This window comes from Daldinia decipiens (assembly GCF_022478715.1).
Source record: "Daldinia decipiens strain CBS 113046 unplaced genomic scaffold F4813scaffold_13, whole genome shotgun sequence".
In the NCBI taxonomy this organism is placed as follows: Eukaryota; Fungi; Ascomycota; class Sordariomycetes; order Xylariales; family Hypoxylaceae; genus Daldinia; species Daldinia decipiens.
The window spans coordinates 251,757-271,483 of record NW_026054556.1 but is presented as its reverse complement, the minus strand read 5'-3'; the positions used below and the strand labels follow the sequence as shown (position 1 = coordinate 271,483).

General features: G+C 46.0%; 6 protein-coding genes and 1 pseudogene across 7 annotated transcripts; 3 read left to right on the top strand and 4 right to left on the bottom strand.

Annotated features, from left to right (window-relative positions):
* Positions 1-2,338: 2,338 nt before the first annotated feature.
* On the top strand, positions 2,339-2,415 carry F4813DRAFT_t68 (annotated as a pseudogene). Its single transcript has one exon. The product of its transcript is annotated as a tRNA-OTHER (tRNA).
* A 308-nt stretch (positions 2,416-2,723) lies between these two features.
* Positions 2,724-5,414, bottom strand: F4813DRAFT_356656 (polyamine transporter 1). The gene is made up of 2 exons (XM_049243015.1): positions 3,076-5,414; positions 2,724-3,018 (listed from the first exon to the last, which is right to left on the bottom strand). The coding sequence occupies exon 1, from the start codon at positions 5,116-5,118 to the stop codon at positions 3,376-3,378; it is 1,743 nt and encodes a 580-aa protein (XP_049100356.1). The 5' UTR covers positions 5,119-5,414; the 3' UTR covers positions 2,724-3,018; positions 3,076-3,375.
* Positions 5,415-5,599: 185 nt separating this feature from the next.
* F4813DRAFT_356655 (MFS general substrate transporter) lies at positions 5,600-8,057 on the bottom strand. The gene is made up of 4 exons (XM_049243014.1): positions 7,287-8,057; positions 6,760-7,216; positions 6,121-6,699; positions 5,600-6,062 (listed from the first exon to the last, which is right to left on the bottom strand). Exons 1-4 carry the CDS (start codon positions 7,529-7,531, stop codon positions 5,814-5,816), a joined length of 1,530 nt encoding a protein of 509 aa, XP_049100355.1. The 5' UTR covers positions 7,532-8,057; the 3' UTR covers positions 5,600-5,813.
* Positions 8,058-8,483: 426 nt separating this feature from the next.
* On the bottom strand, positions 8,484-10,198 carry F4813DRAFT_356654 (uncharacterized protein). Its single transcript, XM_049243013.1, has one exon. It carries the CDS (start codon positions 10,132-10,134, stop codon positions 8,992-8,994), a length of 1,143 nt encoding a protein of 380 aa, XP_049100354.1. The 5' UTR covers positions 10,135-10,198; the 3' UTR covers positions 8,484-8,991.
* Positions 10,199-10,660: 462 nt separating this feature from the next.
* On the bottom strand, positions 10,661-12,376 carry F4813DRAFT_388663 (alpha/beta-hydrolase; the record flags this gene model as incomplete). The annotated part of the gene is made up of 2 exons (XM_049246723.1): positions 10,661-12,013; positions 12,092-12,376. 2 exons carry the CDS (start codon positions 12,374-12,376, stop codon positions 10,661-10,663), a joined length of 1,638 nt encoding a protein of 545 aa, XP_049100353.1.
* Positions 12,377-14,804: 2,428 nt separating this feature from the next.
* Positions 14,805-16,527, top strand: F4813DRAFT_356629 (Spo7-domain-containing protein). Its single transcript, XM_049243012.1, has one exon. The coding sequence runs from the start codon at positions 15,166-15,168 to the stop codon at positions 16,417-16,419; it is 1,254 nt and encodes a 417-aa protein (XP_049100352.1). The 5' UTR covers positions 14,805-15,165; the 3' UTR covers positions 16,420-16,527.
* A 527-nt stretch (positions 16,528-17,054) lies between these two features.
* On the top strand, positions 17,055-18,628 carry F4813DRAFT_47373 (phosphatases II). Its single transcript, XM_049248533.1, has one exon. The coding sequence runs from the start codon at positions 17,358-17,360 to the stop codon at positions 18,372-18,374; it is 1,017 nt and encodes a 338-aa protein (XP_049100351.1). The 5' UTR covers positions 17,055-17,357; the 3' UTR covers positions 18,375-18,628.
* Positions 18,629-19,727: the final 1,099 nt, after the last annotated feature.

Here is a 19,727-nt window from a genome sequence, read left to right as displayed (position 1 = left end):
TGCATTCTCCTGCATACTGCAGGTACCAACCTGCATACGACGGCACTTACAGGGCTACACAATCGGTAAATGATCATCAAATCTCTACCTGTGGACTTGTGGGGAGATGGGGAGTATCGGTTCGCTTAGAGGTGTGTGTGTGGTAGGTAATCTTAATTCCACCATCCCCTATTTAGATTGACAGATAAAGAAAGGATCAATCTTAACTAGTTATCTGATTGATTTATTCGTAGCGCGGCTAACGGAAATTTCACTTTTCGTCGGGTTTTTGATTTTGTAGTTGTGCTACGAAAAACCAGCATAGCGCGCGGTAAGATGTGGCGTCAACAGCATCCGGATAGAGAACTGAAAAAGCAGGGAGTTCATAAATAGACTGTAATATAAAGCAGGGAACCCCAGACTTGACAAGTCTATGTACCCTAAAGCTTGACGGTGACCCTACATAGGTAGTTATGTAGGTATTGTGGAATAATGTGGTAAAAGGATGTATTGGAAAAGATTCTAATACTCCACTTTCAATTGGTGGAAATCTTATATAACTATGCGTTTAAGCAATGCACCTTCCAACAGCACCTAGTTTGGAATCGTTGATTACATAGTAGCTTGAGCCTCAATAGTCAACGGCACGCCGTACTACATCAGACGCGTGATATACACTATACGTTAATATAAGCGCTACCATCGGATTTCGTAAAATACCTTTTTGATACTTTAACTTCTAACAATTAGATTGACAAACGGGTTGAATTATGCGCATTTCATCCGCAATATTTTCCGTATTCGCAGTCGTATGATTCAGTGGAGATAGTAGCTTGCGGTGATTTGAGGATCATCCGGTAGATCAGGGCCCTTCCTACACGGTCGATTCAATTGTCAGCACTTTCAATCCTGGCATGCATCGGGCGGGATGGTCTTCCTGGAAAAGAAGCAACCGAGACTCTCTGCATAGTAGTGCTAACCAGGGAAGCGGGCACTCTTAGAAGTTATCAATTGATAGACTTACATAGTAGAAAGCGACCTCGCGATATTGCCACGACAAATAGAAATTTCACAAAAATAGGTACCCAACGCAAGCCATACATTAAAAAGGGCAACTACATGTAGTTATTAACAAATGAAACAATTGGGCGTAATGGTTAAATTGCATAACCAGATCACATGGTAAACTACGACTGGATTAAAAATAAGTGCCTAACCTACGTCAGTGAAAGACACGGCGTAGTAGTTTAAATTCCGATCAGCAACTCCAATTGGCCATTCAATGCGGGTACGTGCAGAGGGTCGAGTTACAGGTTTAATCCTAATAATCATCTTCGGAAGCTGCTCAAGCTTGGTCAATATAAAATATTCCTACTTGTAAGAGTTTCTAGAACCATTCTTCCTCGTGTATGGTAATTAATTAAATCCCATACCTACCAGAATCAGCATAAATTTATTAGAGACGGCAGGAAGGTGAGCCTAGACATCCGAGTACCCGGATGAAAAGATGCTCCAGCCATGAACCAGTTTCATCTGATTATCATTATATGGAGTTCTCGAGTAAAGAAAGGAATATGAAGCCCCAAGGACCTTGGTAATATTCTATACTTAGAACTTGGCGCTTATGTTATCTTGTCTAGGGCTTGCCGTCGGAGTATGCTGATGCGAGTTCACCACGCGTACCGAGAGTGGCTTGTCTAAGACACTACTCTCTCAATGCACTATGGAGTGTTCCTGAAATAGTTCCTCATAAGATAAATCCATCCTAAGGTATCCCTATGAGAAGGAATATTATACGATACTTGCCCAGCCATTTAAACAAAATCCGTCTACCCAGGAGTCCTGCATAATAATATTAAATACCACGTCTAAAATATTAGGAACGGGGGACTTCAGTATCGACTATTGCTTCCTAAATAGAGATGGTCTCTTTTACGCTCTCATTCTGTCCTGGCCCACGGCGAGATGCTATAATATCTCGGATGCATCTAGATATATATACGGAACATAACTGATACAATATCCTCTTAGTTTTTACAATGGTATACAATCCAGATCCACGTGCTATACAGCGGCGACATGTAATATAAAAATACGTAAGGACGTATAAAAGTAGAATATTCTACGTAACTTGACCTTTTTAAATGTTGAATTGCCATACTGACACCAAGACGTACATTAGGTACATAGTTGAAGGAGTTGAAAGAGAGGTACCTAACCTAGACATGTGAGGTTCGCAAGACTTAGGTACCTCCTCCATAGTGGGGCAAGGGTTCAACACACATGTGCAGTATCGGCTAACAACACACAAACGTGCTATAGACTACCTATATACCTCAAATTCAAATCGCCTCTCACTGCCCGGTTAGCTCAATCGGTAGAGCGTGAGACTCTTAATCTCAAGGTTGCGGGTAAGTCAATCCTCAACATCTGAGATTATTTACCATCAATGCTAACATTACCTTAAAGGTTCGACCCCCGCATCGGGCTCAATTCCTGATGCTTCCCAGTACACTGGGATAAGCAACCCTAATTTTTTTTTGATTATTATTTCTTTTTGATATTTATATTCTATCCGCTATGTTATTTTCTGTTGCACTTTCCCTGGCGAAAATAATGTGCCTTGGTATCCCCCCGTGCTTACCGCGTGCTTACCGCGTGCTTGTATTCTTTTTTTCGGCCCCGCATCGTTTAAGCAATTGCTTTTTTTTTCTTCCGCAGCTTCCATCTTTTTCGTACCTAATGCATGTCTTACTTTCTCCGCCGAAGATATAATATTTCGGGACATTCTGCGCGCCTACGTTGTGTGATGCATTTTTATCGGTTACGGAAGACAAGCGGCTATAGCTCCGAGATCATCCCATTGTAGATTACTCTGTAAAAAGATAAATCGATGTCAGCCCACTTGCTACACCAGCGAGACGCCGGAGTTTCTTGGTAGTGGAACGATATCGATGTTGTGTCTCCATAAGATCTCCCACCGGGTTTGCCGTTTCAAGTCGATGATCCGACACGGTTCTAGTAGATAGTGTTTATGATGTTAGTAGCGACGCAATGCTCAAGCCCGTGTTTACTAAAGAATCGGGATTTGCCTAGTTGCCGACGCATAGTCCCTTACTAAAAGCATGCCCGACAACTTTTAGCCTTTACTCCCGAGAGAATCGAACCTCTTCCGTAAAGGCGTCTTTGAATCCCTTAGAGCGAATCTCAAAATATACTACTAACTGCATAATGGCCGGAGACTCTAGTCTTTACAAGTAACATAAACTTATAAGGTAGGATGCTATTACAATGCTAACTGTTCGCTGGAAATACTTTAAGAACGATGAATCAACCTCCTTTGCGCCAACACCCAGACCATCCTAAACGCCAATGCTGCGCAAATCCTTACAATGTCTAGAACACGCTGTGTTTGCTCCATTTATTAGCAGCCCTAATCCGCCTCCCGTAAAAGTAGAAGACAAACGGCACGGGAATCAGCAAACACGCAAACCCAGCAAAGATGCTCGACCCGGGGCCGACCCCGATGTTGTGATATAACGGCGTCACAACAAGCGGAAATGCGGCGGCGAAGCAGCTTCGCAAGAATGTATTAGCAGCTACGGCACTTGCTGCATACATCTGGAAAGTATCGACGAGATAGTTGAGCGCGGCTTGGAAGATTGTGTTAAAACCACATCCAGTAAGGTAAAGCCCGATGACAGGGACGATCCAGGGGGCAACGGTTGGATCTGCAGTCCATCCAGTGATGAATTGGCCAGCCGCAAAAAGTACCGAACCTAGCATCATGGGAGGTAGCCTCTTCTCGGGGACTGCTCTGTCGCCTGAAGCGTGATAGGCCTTATTGTAGTATAGCTGGTTGGACATATTGATAATTGCACCGGTTAATGAGCCAAGACAGATGGCTAAAAACGGTAGTTCACTCGACACTAGGGACCATCCCCTAATCTCTCCGAATATAATAGGCACCGCGCCGAGCTGCATGTATAGAATACCATAGCAGAAGCTTGCATACAAGGCAACGAGGAAGCAAATCGGCGTGAAGAGAAGCTGTATCGGACGAATAAGAAACTTCCGCGCCAGTTCAACAATGTTCACATCCCATTCTTCGAACTTAGCGTGGAGCGCCCAGTTGCCTGTCTCGTGTCGCAGCCGTCTCGCTTTGGCGACAAGAAGCCTCGGTGGGTATGTTTCGTCGATAAAGATGATAGCGAACAATAGGACAACGGACTGCAACATCCCCGTCGTGTACTCTGTCCATCGCCAGCCGAGGCCCGGCTGCACTACAACGGCGGCCGACACGATGGGACCAACCGTAGGGCCACCTACGACTGCCATCGCGTAACCTGCCATAGCGATGCCACGGTAGTCCGGCGTGAATAAGTCGCCTAGGACGCCGCCTGTATTCGTCACCGGAGCAGAGGCGAATATAGCGCCCCAGAACCGCGTTAGAATGAGAGTCTGGAAGTCCTTGGCGGTGGCCGAAGCGAACGAGAAGCATATAGAGACGAACATAGGCGTCAAAACTGCCACGCGCCGACCGTAGACCTCGGAAAGGGGTGCCCAGAGCAGAGGTCCTATGCCAAATCCGACGAGGAAGAGAGTGGTCCCTAGCGTTGCCGTTTGCCTCCCGACGCCGAATTGCTCTGCGATCTGCAGAGTCCCGGCAGAATAGGATGAGGATGACCAAGTCGCGGTCATGGTAACTAGACCGTAGAGCAGAGTTGTAGCTATTTTCTTGTGCCGCGGCCAGTTCATGGGACGATAGGGGTCATCCGGCCCGTCGAAGTCGACGAGCGATTCTTGTCCAGTCTTCACTTTCGCGAGCGGATGGCTAAACGGCGGTACCTCCGGACGGGACCGTATTCGAGATAGTACGGTATCCCTACGTGATACTGTCCGCAAGATTGGTCCCGAGAGTCCGTTCGAGTCATCCCGACCACTTGCGCGTATCTGAGATGGTCGTGTGTCGAGAGTACACGGTCGGTGGCCGTCGTGGTTCTTTTCGCTCAGAGGACATTCACAAGACGAATATGAGTCGAGTTCGGTCGCTGGCGAATCGGCATCCGGCATAGGTACTCTCGACGGAGGCCCTCTACGTGAGCGTTTGGACTCGTCATCGTCATCGCTTATCGACATTATTACCTTTCAAAAGCTGCTCTGTAAAAGATATGTACATAGAAAGACCAATATACAGATTGAAAATAGTCGATGGCGACACTTGGAAATTAGTGAATAGTTTACATCATAGCCGGGGCAGTTAAATAAATAGTTGAGTAAAATCCCCGGTTCTAATGACGTAGTAGTTCTCAAGAGCTTTCAATGCTTAGTTAACCAACTTTCAAAGGCAGTTTCGCCAACGCCCCTACCTATAATAGTCTATCGAGTTAGCAAATATAATTGGAAATTACTCTTAATTAGGACGCTGCTTCACGAGAGTTGCTTGAGAGATCATCCGACTGGAAACAACACCTGGGGTACCTCCAGACTATACGCTATCCGGCCCCGCTCCGGCCCCGCCCGTATCCGAGTCTCCGGGAACCCCCGAAAACGTAGAATCTTACATTAGGGTAGCGGTATCTAGAAAGCATGAAGCATGGCATGAAAACTTAATTACTATGTTCATAATAATTTACATTAAATATCAAATGCTTTGAGATTTTTCAGTAGTTTGTAGCTATTGAGATCACGAAATCCTACCAATCACGCTTCCAATAAGACCTACGTAAACTGAATAAGACGAAACTCGACATATTCATGCTATTTACAATAATCATTAGGTGTCTATAATCTATCATTTCTATATGCAAGCTATGCAAGTGGTATAAACATCCTTATAAGCTGGGATTAAATCTCCCACGGATACGCTCGCCAAATATGAAAAATACGACCGGTATCGGGATAAGCGCGAGCGCGATGAACCCGAGAAGGCTGTTGCCCCATCCTAGGCCTAATGCATTGTACATCTCGAGCCCACCAAGAGGAAGAAGGGCACCGAGGAGTGATCGGAGGACCGTCATCGCAGCCGTGACGGATGCTGCGTAGCGGGGGTATGTATCGAGAAGGTAATTCTGGACACAGAACTGATTGAAATGTTAGCATCCTATTATAATCAGGGAAGAGTTAAGGGATAAAACTTACCATGACACCCATAAGTCCCGCGGCGAAGACGAGGACACCGATCATAGGAACAATCCAATGTACGCCAAAGTTGGCAGTCCATCCGTAGATGAACAGACCGATAGGTAGGGCGATTCCGCAAGGGATAGTAAGCACCGGCGCAATACGGACTTCGGGCCTATGGACAAGCCCCTTTTTATTGTTCCTCTGGACCATCAAGTCGGTTAGCTGTCCGAAACCCACAACACCGATCATCATGCCGATTCCGGCGGGAAGGAACGTCAGGCCACTGTCCCCCTCGCTGAAGCCGTACTTCTCGGTGTAGACGAAGGAAAACGTCGTGATAAGAAGGTATAGAATGCCATAGGTGATGGCAACATACAGCGACATGAGAGTCACGATGGGTGTCAGTAGGAGGAGCTTCATTGGCCGAACAATAGCCAATTTGAACTGTTCCTTGGGGCTTAGCCGTCCCGCGAATTTGCTGCGGAGGTTTTGGTTTCCAGTCTCTTTAATGAGCCTTCGAGTTTTCTTCGCGATTAATACTGGCCCGAACGTTTCCCTGAGGAAGAAAAAGGAGAGGGGAATAAAGATACCGCCCTATGTCCATGTTAGCCCCTATTTCACAGAATAAGTGATATGTAGTGTAAGTAAACTTACCAGAATGACGATCAGCCAATACACCCATCTCCATCCAGCAGCCTCGATCAGATAACCCCCAGCAATAGGACCAACGCAGGGTCCGAGAAGGGGACCCAAAGCCCAAGCAGACATAGCTCTTCCACGCTTCTCAACGGGCATTATGTCCGCAATGCTACCACTTCCAATGGTTATAGGCACCGACCCGGCAAGACCCATCAGCAATCGGAAAGCCATCAACATGCCGGTGCCGGTGCTGAGGGCGGCGCCGACGGAGAAGACGACGAAAAGAATGTTGCCGTAGATGTACAGGGGCCGACGGCCGAAGATCTCGCTCAGCGGCGCTATGACGAGCGGGCCGAAGGCAAATCCTAGGATGTATACCGAGACGAGGAAAGTAGCTATGGTTGAAGAGGTCTCGTGGAATTCTACCATGATGCCGGGAATACCAGGGGCAAACATTGAAGAGCCCAGCGGACTGTGGTGAGTTAGTATGGTGTATCTAGGTAGTAATCGAGAGGATCTTGGTAGCATTAACAGTTACTCACGTTACTAAGGTCATTATAGAGAGGATAGCAATGTTCAGCCATTTCTTCTTATCAGACCAGTTTGCCGGGTTTTCTGGATCGTCTGGTCCGTCCCAATCTACGACGTCGGGATCCTTCTCATCGGCTGTGGATTCACAGTTATCGACACCCGCCTCGACATCTTGCTCTGATCCCGTCCCAATTGTCGAGTCCCTATCAGGGGTTGTGGTGTTGATAGAGCCCTTCTCCGTCATGTCGGTACTCATCGCGGGCAACTCTTTATATATTAGTGATGATCTGACTCCCTAACAGCTGCTGTTATGAAGGGACCTTGAGGCTCAAGGAACTCTAATTTATGGAAAGGATAGCGATATGTACACAGGGGATAGCAAGGCCCTGGAAAAAGTGCTGCTTCCATTTGTTTATATAGCATAGTCGGGAAATATCAAGGGATGGTCCGTTCGGATACGGCTTCGTCCCGGAGCTAGAATGGCATAACTTTATACATGTAGGTACCCCACATGGGATTTGCCTGATGTGGACTCCGGGCCGAGTCTCGAACTGGCAAAACATAAGAACTACGATTCAGCTCTCTAGCGTCGTGATTCATTGGTGAGCTGGATGGCACTAAGCGGCATTCATCTTGAATAACAATCAGACCCCCTCATCTCGCATCCTCCGAGACTATTTGCACAAATACGACCCATTCCAATCTAAATCACGGTGCTTCCCCTATATTTTAAAAGATGAAATTTATCTGACTGGTAATATTTGAATATGTTCCTATTGGCGTGATGCGATCTGTTTTATATTAAAAGTACGCTATATCTCCAAGGCACTGTGACCAACAACGAAGCGTAATAATCTTTCTGCGGTAATCGGTGTTTATGAACCCCGTCTCGTATTACTCGTAACCCTCGTAACCGCTGCGACTATTTTCGCATCCGGACTAGTTATGTTAAAGACATCCGGCGACCTCCATCAAAAGCCGATCTCCACACGGAAGGGTGGTAGTGTATGGGGGCGGAACACATGACTGCCGTTGATACGATGAGATTTTATGCACTCAAGCAAAATGATTATGGTAATAAATCTCGGACAATACTCCTTTAGTCAAGTGAGTATCCCAAAGTCATGGCTAAGAATATATTAAGAGGCTCTAAGTATATGGTAAACTTATTACTAACTACTAATAGTTACTTACCTATATCGAGTTTACCTTGAAGAAGCAATGGTGACGGTATGCTATTGCTAGGTAACATCATAGATGAAATCACGACGGTAAGATCCTATTAGATTCAGGTTAATCTTAGCCTTCCCGGATGCAACGTTTCTCGGAATAGTGTATGCCATGTGGGCATTCATAAAATAGCAGCCAACGAAGTTTGATGAGAAGTTCTGGTATAGCTATTCCCCTTATGGAATACCTCCAATAGCTTGTCCAATCAAACTTATTATCTATCGGCCGTGAGAAGTGACATGAGTGATCCATGATACATAGTCAAGATTCGCCTCTTGGCATTTCAAGGATGGCAGTTATCTCATTCGGGGCCGGGGCTAAACTCCGTATGGGACATCTGACCCTTGTAACACAAGTCTAATAGTATTAGTACGATTTCTATATACTTCTAAGCGACGACGACATTATTAGCAGTATTTAACAGTATCCAGAGGGTTCCCCACCGGTAATAAATAAAATGCTAATTCTATATAACTTCTCTCAAGATCATTCAAAGGGTACCTCGTTCTGTTGGATATCGTTGACGCGAAACGTCTCGGGATTTCTCAAAGGTGTCCATCTTTCCAGCTCGCTGACCCGGTAGGTTCTAGCACTATCGAGTGCTTGCCACGAGGCGGGGAATATGATGGACTGGCAGTCGAACCCAACGGGGTGTTCTGAGCTAGGTACCCAGCGCCCGCCCCGATACTCCTCGAACGTCCTCGCGAGAAGTTCGATATCGAACCTGACTTCTGCATCATTCCATCGGCGCAAGTACTGCTCTGGTACCTCCTGGATTTCGAGGACCTCGGTGAACTCGGTGCTCACTGTGTCTCGTACCTCCTCCAGGTAGCGGCCCATGCCGGTCATGCGCCTGTCATAGCCGCGGTCCACATAGATGATGTTGTTCTCCGAGCCATTAGAAGGTCTCCCGACTTCGCGGAGCCGACACCGTCGCACCGGAGGCCGAAACCGAACCGCCGTGTCTAGGATAGCTTCAGACGCGGGAAGTATGCAAGACATGGTCCGCAGATCCAAGGACGGGTCGCTGAGCAGAATCCAGAGAAAACTGCCGTCCTTGATGGTATGCAAGTCTAATGCTATATGCTGCGTGCCATGAGGATATCTACCCCATCTAGGCACTGCGTTGATATCAGTAGGAGGCCGACAAAGGGTTATATAGACGATATCCAGGTCAGGGCGAAATGCGCGAAATGGCACGGGACAGCCCGCTATGTGTGAATATCGAAATCGCAACCGAGATATCGCCAAGTAACGCGACTCCTGGCATACATGCATAATAGTAGGGAAACATGTGTCCACAAGAAACGGCTGTAGATAGTTTGTCGACCTAACATGGCCGACGTGGTCGTGTGGCCAGCGTACTGGCTCCTCCTCCAACGGCCACGGGATACATATCTCCGGGGTATCGTCCGGGATAGCCAGCTCCCAGACGCTATGGCGCAATTCGATAGGCAGATCGTTAAATTTTGGGAATGCTGAAATATTTATCTCCTCTGACATATTTTGAGGTGCGAGTACTAACTTCGCCTCACTCGAGTATCGAAGCGCAATGGAAGCAAGAATGACGGCGGAATGAACCCGGAGATGTATGTTCGGAGGTGTGGGTCGTTGATTGTTAAGTGGCATGGGTTAAGTAATATTACTACTCTAAATACCAGGTATCTAATCAAATATCTAATCAATCTTATTATCTGGTATCTCTATCTAGGGATTTCCTTATGTAATCACTTAGGTAATCCCGAGACATCTTAAGGGTTACACAATCATCCAAGGCTAAGAATTTCTTGTCGACTTAGAATAATACGGATCCGTAGAGAGTTATGTATTATAATAATATATGCCTATAAGCCATGTAAGTCTAAATATGGTAATCACCAGTTAGTCTACCTAACCTATCTTGCGCTTGAGGAGATAAAAGATAACGAGTATGTAGTAGTAATACTAATACTAATAGCTGTATTTAACAAGGATATAAATCTAGATATATAGATATATAATATTGGTGTTCTATAATTCGCGAATAGTGTACAATGTAGCTAGCTTCTGATCATTAGTATCGTATTATCGTCAAAAGCTCCAAGTCTAATATCCAACCAAAACGCCAGGCAATGCATTCAAATCCCACCACCCCATTATTTATAGACATGAAAGCCTACGGCAGAGCCTTCTCTTGCAACGTCCGTCGTCTCGTATCTTCTTGCTCCTCGCGGATGTATTTGTTGAACTCGTCTGGGTTATCGAGGTAGAGGTGATGACCAGCCCGGCTGACGATGATAACTTTTGCATCGCCTTTTTCTTTCCTCCTCTCTTCTTCGGTGGCGCTTAATAATATCTTGGCTTTCGCTTCCTTGAGCTTCTCCTCCGCGGCAAGACCACCTGCTACATCCATCCAGTCGTTTTCCCCGTACATGAAAATGATCGGAAATCCCGTTTCTTTTACGGCCGGTTCCGTCTCAGTTGCAGGGGTGATGACTTGTCTACCTATACGGTGGACTCGGTTGATGACTGGTCGTCGCGCATGCGCACCAGGTGCGAGGAGATAAGGTAGCACATATTCACCGCTTCCCCTTTGCCTGAAAATCGAGTATGCGTAGTCGTGGAGCGTCTGCTTCTCTTCCGGAGTAAGATGGTTGAACCGGCGAGAGGTCCAGCCGGAAGCAAGTCGTGGTCCTAGCGGTCCCGCCAATCGTACAATGCTAAATGGCGACACGTTGGCGTCCCACAACCAGACTAGCCATGAAGGATACGGTCGCTTCTTAGCTTCCTGCTGCTGCATCTTCTTATTACCATTGAGACCATCAATACCGTGGCTTTCTGTTGTTGATTGCTGGTCCATGGTAAACTCGTCTTGGAACGTCGACTCCATTGGTTCTGGCATGTCGGCATTCATAGCATAGGGATCTTCAGGTATACCGACTGGAGAAGCGAGGATGAGCTTATTTACGTGACCAGGATATTTGAGCGCATAGGAAACACTCAAGTAGCCACCTAAAGAATGGCCAAGAAGAGTAAATTTCTCGATCTTTCGAATCTTCCTCCATTCCTCCAGCGCGTCTATGAACCAATTCTCCGCTTCTGTGATCTTTGACGCGGGATCTTTCGCGCAGACCCTGAATGGTGGTCTTGTGGAGTTGCCCATCCCTAGCCAATCCAGCGCGTAGAGCTTCCAGCCTTTGGCACGGCTAAGATTCTCAAAGTTTTTGTAGTAGAAGCCCAGCCCGGCTCCATACCCGTGAAGCATGACGAGTGTGTCATCGACGGGTTCTCCGACACGTTCTACAGAAAACTCGTTAAGACCCCTATTCTTGCCAGACAATTCTACCATTGTCGACTTCCATATTCTTGGTCCGTAGGGATCGTTTTTCGTCGACGTCTGAGCCTCACCAGGATGTTCCGCCGACGGGACATCTGTCGCAGAGCTCGTACCTGACGCGATGGCTTCTCGAAGATACGGAATGCATGATATCACGTTACGTTCAGCGATCGTAGGCGTTATACTGTTCCACTACAATTTGGTCAGAGTAGGTTCTAAATCTAATAATATATAATACGATGAAGTATTAGACAAGACGACGGGACGTACCCATTGAGATGCAGCTTCTTTATACCCTAAAGGAAACATCCCCGTAGCCGTAGAAGGCGGTTTAGAAACCCTTGTTCCTTCTGGCGTTTGCTCTCTGACTCTCCGAGATGCCGACATTGGTCGCCGCAGTCGTCCTATTGGTATGCTGGATGGGACTGGAATAGGTTCCTCAGGGGGTAGATTGGTCTTCACTGGGGGAACAGTATTGTCGGCGTGCTGCGTCCGCGCAAAAGTGGTCACAAGCTTCCTCGACTGCACAATAATTGAAGTTGAACCTTTGAGCATACCGGAGGGTGGCAAAGCCGGCTACGCCTTTTCTTATATAATTACGGGGGGGCAAAATCCGAGACATGGGACGCGATAATAGGTACACACACAGCCACTAGGTAGCCACTGTACCGACCACGTACGTATGTATGAACTACCTAATGCGCGAAGTCCGACCATCCGCGGTGGTAGGTATGCGGTAGGTATGTAGGTTAGTGTATTGCATGCAGGAACTCCCGCCTGCGCCTGTGGCAGAGTAAAGTTATGAGTAAAGTAACGAGTAGCTTTTGATTCTAAGATTAGTCGCGTAAGCCGGGTTAGACGGGATCCCAGGGCTTCTCAGCTCAGATTGGCTACGGGCTGAACGAGTCAAGAGACATGGTCAGGGGAAGGAGATGAATCTGTTGGGTGGATTGGATGGATTGGACTCGGAACATTAAAAACGGAGAGTTTATCTTCAGCTCGGCTTTTATGTCCTCCCGTGCCGACCCTTGCTTTACATAATATCCCGCTATTGTACATTAAACATCGAATGGCTTATTCATATATCTAGCTCTTCTCTTAAGTAAACATTGACTCGAATTCCCAAGTTTATCAGTCAGTCTTCTATACCTTAGGTAGGTATATAACCTAATCATCCATTTTAATTGTTGCAGAAACGCCAGAACACTGAGAATCCTGCCAAATCGTTGATAAAAACTGTATCTGCTAATCCATGTCTCTTTAGCGTGACAATGCGGATTTAGACATTCGGGAACCCCCTAAGATCTTAACTCCGCTAGTTGTAGAATTATCTAGATCTTTTCCTTATTAAGAGCCCGTGCCAACCTAGCTGAATCAGGTAAAAGCGCTTGCATCGGACTTTGATACGACTAGCACTTGTGGGCAACTGGAACAATTACTTCAACGGTCACTTTCCTAGATCTCTCAGTATGAATGCTTTGTTGATCGACATTTAACTGGGCTTTAAATAGCTCGTATATACTGATATTTCGTTATAGCCTTTTTTTTCATTGAGTTTGACTGATAACTCGTTTCCCATTCCGTCTTCGAAAACTTTCGCCACCTTATATTTCGTCATAGATATCTCTTCTTGCGATATGTAGTTGTGATACCAGTCGGTTGATTGTCTTTACTTTCGATCGGCCCAATAGATCGTAAGGGGCGGGATTCCGAAACTCCAACCATTTTATCTGGCGGCTAATGGCGTCGTCAATACCGGGGATCCAGACTAGACTTGTCGGGCCTAGGTTAGGCGAATATATGTAACTCCAAATCCCCTAGGCGATGAGTTCTTTCGCATATCGTGAAGAGCGTTGCGAGGCCTCAAACGACAAAACTTCACGCTAGATCTAGCGGCCTCAAAAACACTCCTAACGGGACTAATAAGTCACGAGAGAGCCTCAACTAAACCACTAGGCCCCTTACATGGAGCCATAACTACCGCCACAGCCAAAATTCGTGAGAACTATTATGGGTCTCAGGCATAATAAGGCTAAGAAAACACCTCTTATACCTGCTAATGAATCCGATGCTCTTCATATAGCCTCTCATTATAAGAGCATGCATTTCTTGCCTGGCTGAAATCCGTTAGGCAAGACATCTGGGTAATTGACGTCGGCATAGATCGACCTTGCAGCAAGTTTGGTAGAAGCCGGCTTAGCGGACCTAGGCACTTGGTCTTTAAGAGCCTTGGAACTCGTATTGTTCGAGGCGTGGGTATATGAAGAAGATTTGCTTGGATCCATAATAGGTACTGTACATAAAGAAAGGTATAATGGACTTAATCGATCGATCTTCGGGATGTTCAAATATTAGTATTCGAAAGACAAAATCACCTTAACTAACAGCGGGTCCATCGAGTTTAAATATGCTTCATTCTTGTGTGCCCCACGAAGGAAAAAAACGTAAGAAGCCCTAGAAAACAGATTATCGACTGATGTTCGACGTAGTGTGCTGTACAACAATATAAACTAGGCATTTTCTTCTCAAGATCGGCACCGGGATACGTCAGTACCTATGTGTCCGCGGGGTGTAGGACGGAGACTATTTCGATATAAGTTAGGAGTCCTGCATGTGCTGTGTCAGGCTCTTGTTTACAGAGATCATATGGGCTGATACTGCGGAGCTGCATGTGTTAGTTAAGTATGTTCGGAGAGACGTTTAGGAGATGGGTCTGCCCAAAATCTCGAGTTGGATATAAAATTTCTATGTTTTAGATATTTGTTCATAAAAAAGCTGTTTACTTTTTGAACTTCCATTTAATATTAATATAACTACCTAATGTATACCTTGTAAATTATCTGGTAGTTATAAATACCTTTTCTAGGGTAAGGTTAAGCTAAGTGGTATGTTAATAGGAGCAATATCACGAGCACCCCGCACCAGGTGGATGGCAGGGATTAGGTCCTCGGGATAGAGCTATGACCACATACCCTAAAGCTTCAGCTGTTATCAATATCAGCTGTCACAGTGGGGGGATAACCCATCACAGCGCTACTACTAGCACCTGCAACAACTACTAACCTACTATTATTTCCTACGTCAACAAAAAATAAATAAAAAAGATGGCGGCACTCTAGAGACCGCAAATCCTACAGTATACCTATGTAATTACGACAACTTACGACAACCTGACGAATCTAAATTCTTCCTATTAATTTACGAGATTACGACAAATCAAGCTTGCACTCCTAAATGCGCCGATAATCTTTTACTTACGTCGATGCGGGCTTACGTCCCGAGCTACCTCCTTTGATTCGTATCGTAGCCATCACGATCACGATCACGACCGACACGAAGAAAACATGGCCGACACTATCGACTCGATCGTTAAGGGAGCCCCTCAACCCGGTCAGAACGTGAAATCCCCGCCAATGGGCACGAGCCCTATCGGTGTAGAGAAACCCGGCGATCCTTTAAAGCACACGCCAAGCTCGCCTTCCATGATCTACCTCAACATGCTGATACTAGAGGCTTCGCTACGCTCCCAGTACCTCGAACTCCGCGCCCGTCGACGAAAGCACACCTTCTTTTTGAGCCTTCTGTGTCTGTGGTTAGCGGGATTTGGATATGCTCTATTCTTCGCACCCCGAGAAGACGGTAGCGGCGTTGGCGGCTCGGTATACTGGGTCGTGGATATGACAGAGAAAGTGTGCTTCATAAGCGGAATAGTCACAGGTATACTCGTCTGGGCGACTGGTATATGGGAGCGTGGTATTAGGTGGCCGCGGCGCTGGTTCAGCATATGCAATAGAGGCTTGCGCGGATTCAACTGTAAATTGGTTGTAATCAAAAGGTCTTGGTGGGTTGAGCTCGTGTCGTTCATATGCTTCTTCTTCACCTACGGCGCCTTTTCTAGCAGGGCTGGCCAGTATCACTTTGTGGAACCTTCGATATTACGCGAAGTTGATCGAGAGTTAAATCTCGGCCGGCATGATCACCCTCCACTCCCGTTCGTCAGCACGGACGAAGAGAGAGGAGGCCACGAGGAGGACCTATCGCCGGGGGGAGACTACGTCAAGCTTCTACTATGGCCCAAACCTTTTTCGCCTCACTTCCGGGAAAATTGGGAACTTTTCAGAAGCGAGTACTGGGAGAGAGAGAACGAACGCCGAGCGTTATTAAGAGCCAAACTAAAAGCCCGCGAAAGGCAGTTGGCAAAGGAGCAAAACGGTTGGTTGTGGTGGCTACCAGGAGGCCCGAAAGCGGAAGACAAGGCACATGCACATGGCTCCGGGGTAGGTGATGCAGAGAAAACCATACATCATCGACATGCCGGTCTATCGAAAGAGAATAAGCGTGCTAGGAGTGGTAGTTTCCGGAGAGCTAGTAACTCGGCTGGATCAATGCGAAGTCCTACACCGCCAGTGGAGTCGGAGGAAGGTAGCCGTAGTAGGAGAGGCAGCATAACCTCGATTACTTCTGAAAAGAGACGAAAGAAGCACCTTTCAACCAGCTCCAGACCGAAGAGGCCAGGCGTCGAGTCGCGATCCGTCACACCGGAATTTACTTCGCCGCTTGCCAGGGAGAGTAATATTGGTACTAGCGAGGCTCCATAGCGATTATCGAAAGGTCAACAGTTGTATCTACTTGCTCGTCGAGCTTGTATCAGTGGCTCAGTGGCTCAGTGGCCCTAGTGGCCCTAGTGGCCCTAGTGGCCCTAATGGCTCTAATTTGTATGAATCTTGCCTGTCTAACGTGCTTTAAGATATAATATACAAGAATATATGAGAACAAACGTATCCACTTTTGAAGTTTCTCGTTTTGTTATTATTATCTCGACTTGTTCAGAATAACTTAGACGTAGATTCCAATGAGTTCCGAAGATTAGCTAAAGAAGACGAGGCTAGCTGTTAATAAATTCAATCGGTTTTTGTCTGAAATTACCTAACCCAGGTACCTAGGTAGGTACCTGTTTTATATTGAAGATGGTGATGCCCTACATTACATATGTTAGGTACATAGGTAAGGTTCATTCACCTAAAGATAAAGATAGGTGCGACATGATTGTTACCTAGGTACCTAATGTACCTAGGGTATGTACAATATGTACATGCATTTTAGAAGCAAACAAGTACCTGAGCAGGTACCTACCGCCCCCTCATCCCATACATACATGTAGGTACATATTGTACAATACATATGATTGCCTGACAGGTGGTGCCTGTGCAGATGCACAATCCCCTGAGGTGTAGTTGCTTTCTCCCATTTTTAGTCTTCGTTTTTAGTTTCTTCGTCTCATCAGCCGCGTGCATTCGCGCTTATCATTTTCTTGTCAATATCGTGTGGCAATCTATTCCCACTCACTTCCCAGCTAAAATAAGTTTTTTTCTCCGCCACGATCAGTTATTCTTATTCATCCAAAGATCGAACTTATTATCCTGCACATACAGTAACTGACAAATATTGGATTTAAGACTTGACAATCTCGAGTATCTCAACCAAAGCCATTTTTTAACCCGCAGAGCAAGAAGATGTCCAATTGAAAATAGCTTACATGGACCCTCTAACTTCTCACCGGCATGGTGCTATTCCAGCAGCACCTTACTCTATGCGTCCTCCTAGTCCTCCTTCTATCGTGATACCCGCCCCCACTCTACATTGTGCAAATGAGCATATCAAAATCGTGCCAACTTACGAAAAGGTCGATCCGGCTTCACTTAGCGCCGAAGACCTTAAGATCATTACCCAGAACCACAAAGAGCAGCTAGCTCAGGACTCGGCTCTTAATTGGGCGTATGAGAATCGGCGTGTCGCACAACCCATCCTCGACTTCCTCTACCTCGGCCCCTCGAGCATCGCTCGAGATCGCAAGTGGCTCCTTAAAACAGGTATCACAATGCTACTGGCCGCACGGGATTCCCAGATGGCTGTCATGCACCTAATGGCACCCAGTAAGGTGGCGCAAGAACTTGGCATCCAGCTCGAATATGTTGATGTTTCTGGTTATAATGAGCTTATTCGCGCCTTTCCCACGGCCGTTCGAACCATCAATGACCACATGCTTAATGTTTTCCGCGGGCAACGTATTAACAACACGCAGATGCAGGTTGAGCATGGAAAGATGGCAATTCCCCATGACAAGTTTCAAAGAGGAAAAGTCTTGGTTTTCTGCGAAACGGGAAATGATCGTTCTGCTGGTGTTGTTGTGGCCTACCTCATGTCTGTTTTTGGTATAAGTTTGGTTGAATCTTGCCAATTTGTCCACTTCAAACGCTTCTGCGTCAGCTTGAACGACGATCTTAGGTTCGTTCTCAAATCGTATGAGGATCTACTTTCCGCACAACGTACCGTACACCGACATGAGCTTGACAGTCGTTCAACACAGGTAAACGGTGCCTCGAGCAATGTACACAAACTAAAAAGGGGCATCGAAGCCACGTTCGACGAAGATGAGGAGATGGGGGAACCTGACAAGTCTAAAGCACTAGATTATGATCGCTTTCTGGACCGCGAAAGATTTGTTCCGTTTGTTGACATGGTGGACGATGACATGGAAGAAGAAACTAGTTAGAACCAATCATATTGCTTTATTGATTTCATCGGAGCATGCATCGAGCATCAGGTTGGGGGTAGTAGGCGGCATGGTTGGCTTCATCAAGCTATGGCAATTAGCAACGGCGTACTGGATGGCTTATACCCATGCTTTTTTGGACGTTTGACGGTTGATAGTTACATAGACGGAGCAGTGGTACAAAAGGTACAAAAGTATTATAACCACAACAAAGTCACTAGGAGACCATTGTTATCACGAAAATATCTCGCAATTCTCGGCTTGGCTTATTACAAGTGTCTATTGTTGCAGAAATGTGCAGGCGCCAAACCTAAGTACCTAAAGTATGAATCAGCTTTATGTTGGATCTTGCGAGGTGTTCTCCGCCAACCCCTAAATCGTTCACATTTCCGCCACACTTTTTAGTGGATGAATACAAGATCCAAGTCAAAGGAATAATTTCACATTTAATATTAAGATACCATGTTACTAAATAATCACAGTGTTATCCCAAGAACATTTCTTAATAGCAGCGCACAATTCTTAGCAAGTGTAGCAGCTTCTCCGTAAAAGGTATTGAATAACGAATATCATCGTGGAGCTGTATGTCAGTCATTGACCCAGCAGCCCAGTGAAGCTGTTAGGATTCTAGATGAGACATCTAACCTAGAACAAAGAATACCAGCATTTATGACCATAAACTTCTATTTAAGTACCTGGTTTGGAGTTCCTTGCAGAACAACAAAGTTGTTTCCATGCCTCCTAGGCCCACGTCCTGACAGGGCATAATTCAATGGTGCTTGTCAAAATAGGAGCATGTCGAAGGTACTTAATGTATCATTTAGAGTAAAGCCCATACTCACTAGTCGTCACATTTGGTTACGTTAGAAGCTTCTACATAATCACAATCTATGGCTCTGAGGCACCTCTAAAATAATCTGCCTAGTGTCCAAATTCTAGATACATACGATAGGCTTCATATAATTACCAATGTTATTTAAATTGCAAAATAGGTAGTAAGTAGGAATCCTACGTACATGACGGGATAACGATATAGTTACATGATAATGAGAACAGAGGTTGTGTCCCCCTTATCTAGATCTAGAAATGGCTTTCCCAAGGAGAACAACACTCCAAATTCATAACTTAAGTGCCTAGTAGTGTTAATATAAGCACATCAAACGTTTATGCCACGGGAAATTCAATATTACCGTGTGTCCTTCGATTTCTTCCCTAGATTATACATTCGTCTAAAAAATTCCAAGTGGTAAGTAGGATATAGGCGATACTACGGTTCAATCATTAGGAGTAAAGGCTACTGCATCTGAGGAATATATACGGGCCTTTTGACGTGAACTCGTTAGACATTGCGTA

Coding starts and splice junctions, on each gene's coding strand:
- F4813DRAFT_356656 (XM_049243015.1), bottom strand. CDS start 5,118: ATGTCGATAAGCGATGACGATGACGAGTCCAAACGCTCACGTAGAGGG.
- F4813DRAFT_356655 (XM_049243014.1), bottom strand. CDS start 7,531: ATGAGTACCGACATGACGGAGAAGGGCTCTATCAACACCACAACCCCT. Junction 6,700..6,759: donor ATTGGCTGATCGTCATTCTG/GTAAGTTTACTT, acceptor ACATGGACATAG/GGCGGTATCTTTATTCCCCT. Junction 6,063..6,120: donor CGGGACTTATGGGTGTCATG/GTAAGTTTTATC, acceptor CATTTCAATCAG/TTCTGTGTCCAGAATTACCT.
- F4813DRAFT_356654 (XM_049243013.1), bottom strand. CDS start 10,134: ATGCCACTTAACAATCAACGACCCACACCTCCGAACATACATCTCCGG.
- F4813DRAFT_356629 (XM_049243012.1), top strand. CDS start 15,166: ATGGCCGACACTATCGACTCGATCGTTAAGGGAGCCCCTCAACCCGGT.
- F4813DRAFT_47373 (XM_049248533.1), top strand. CDS start 17,358: ATGGACCCTCTAACTTCTCACCGGCATGGTGCTATTCCAGCAGCACCT.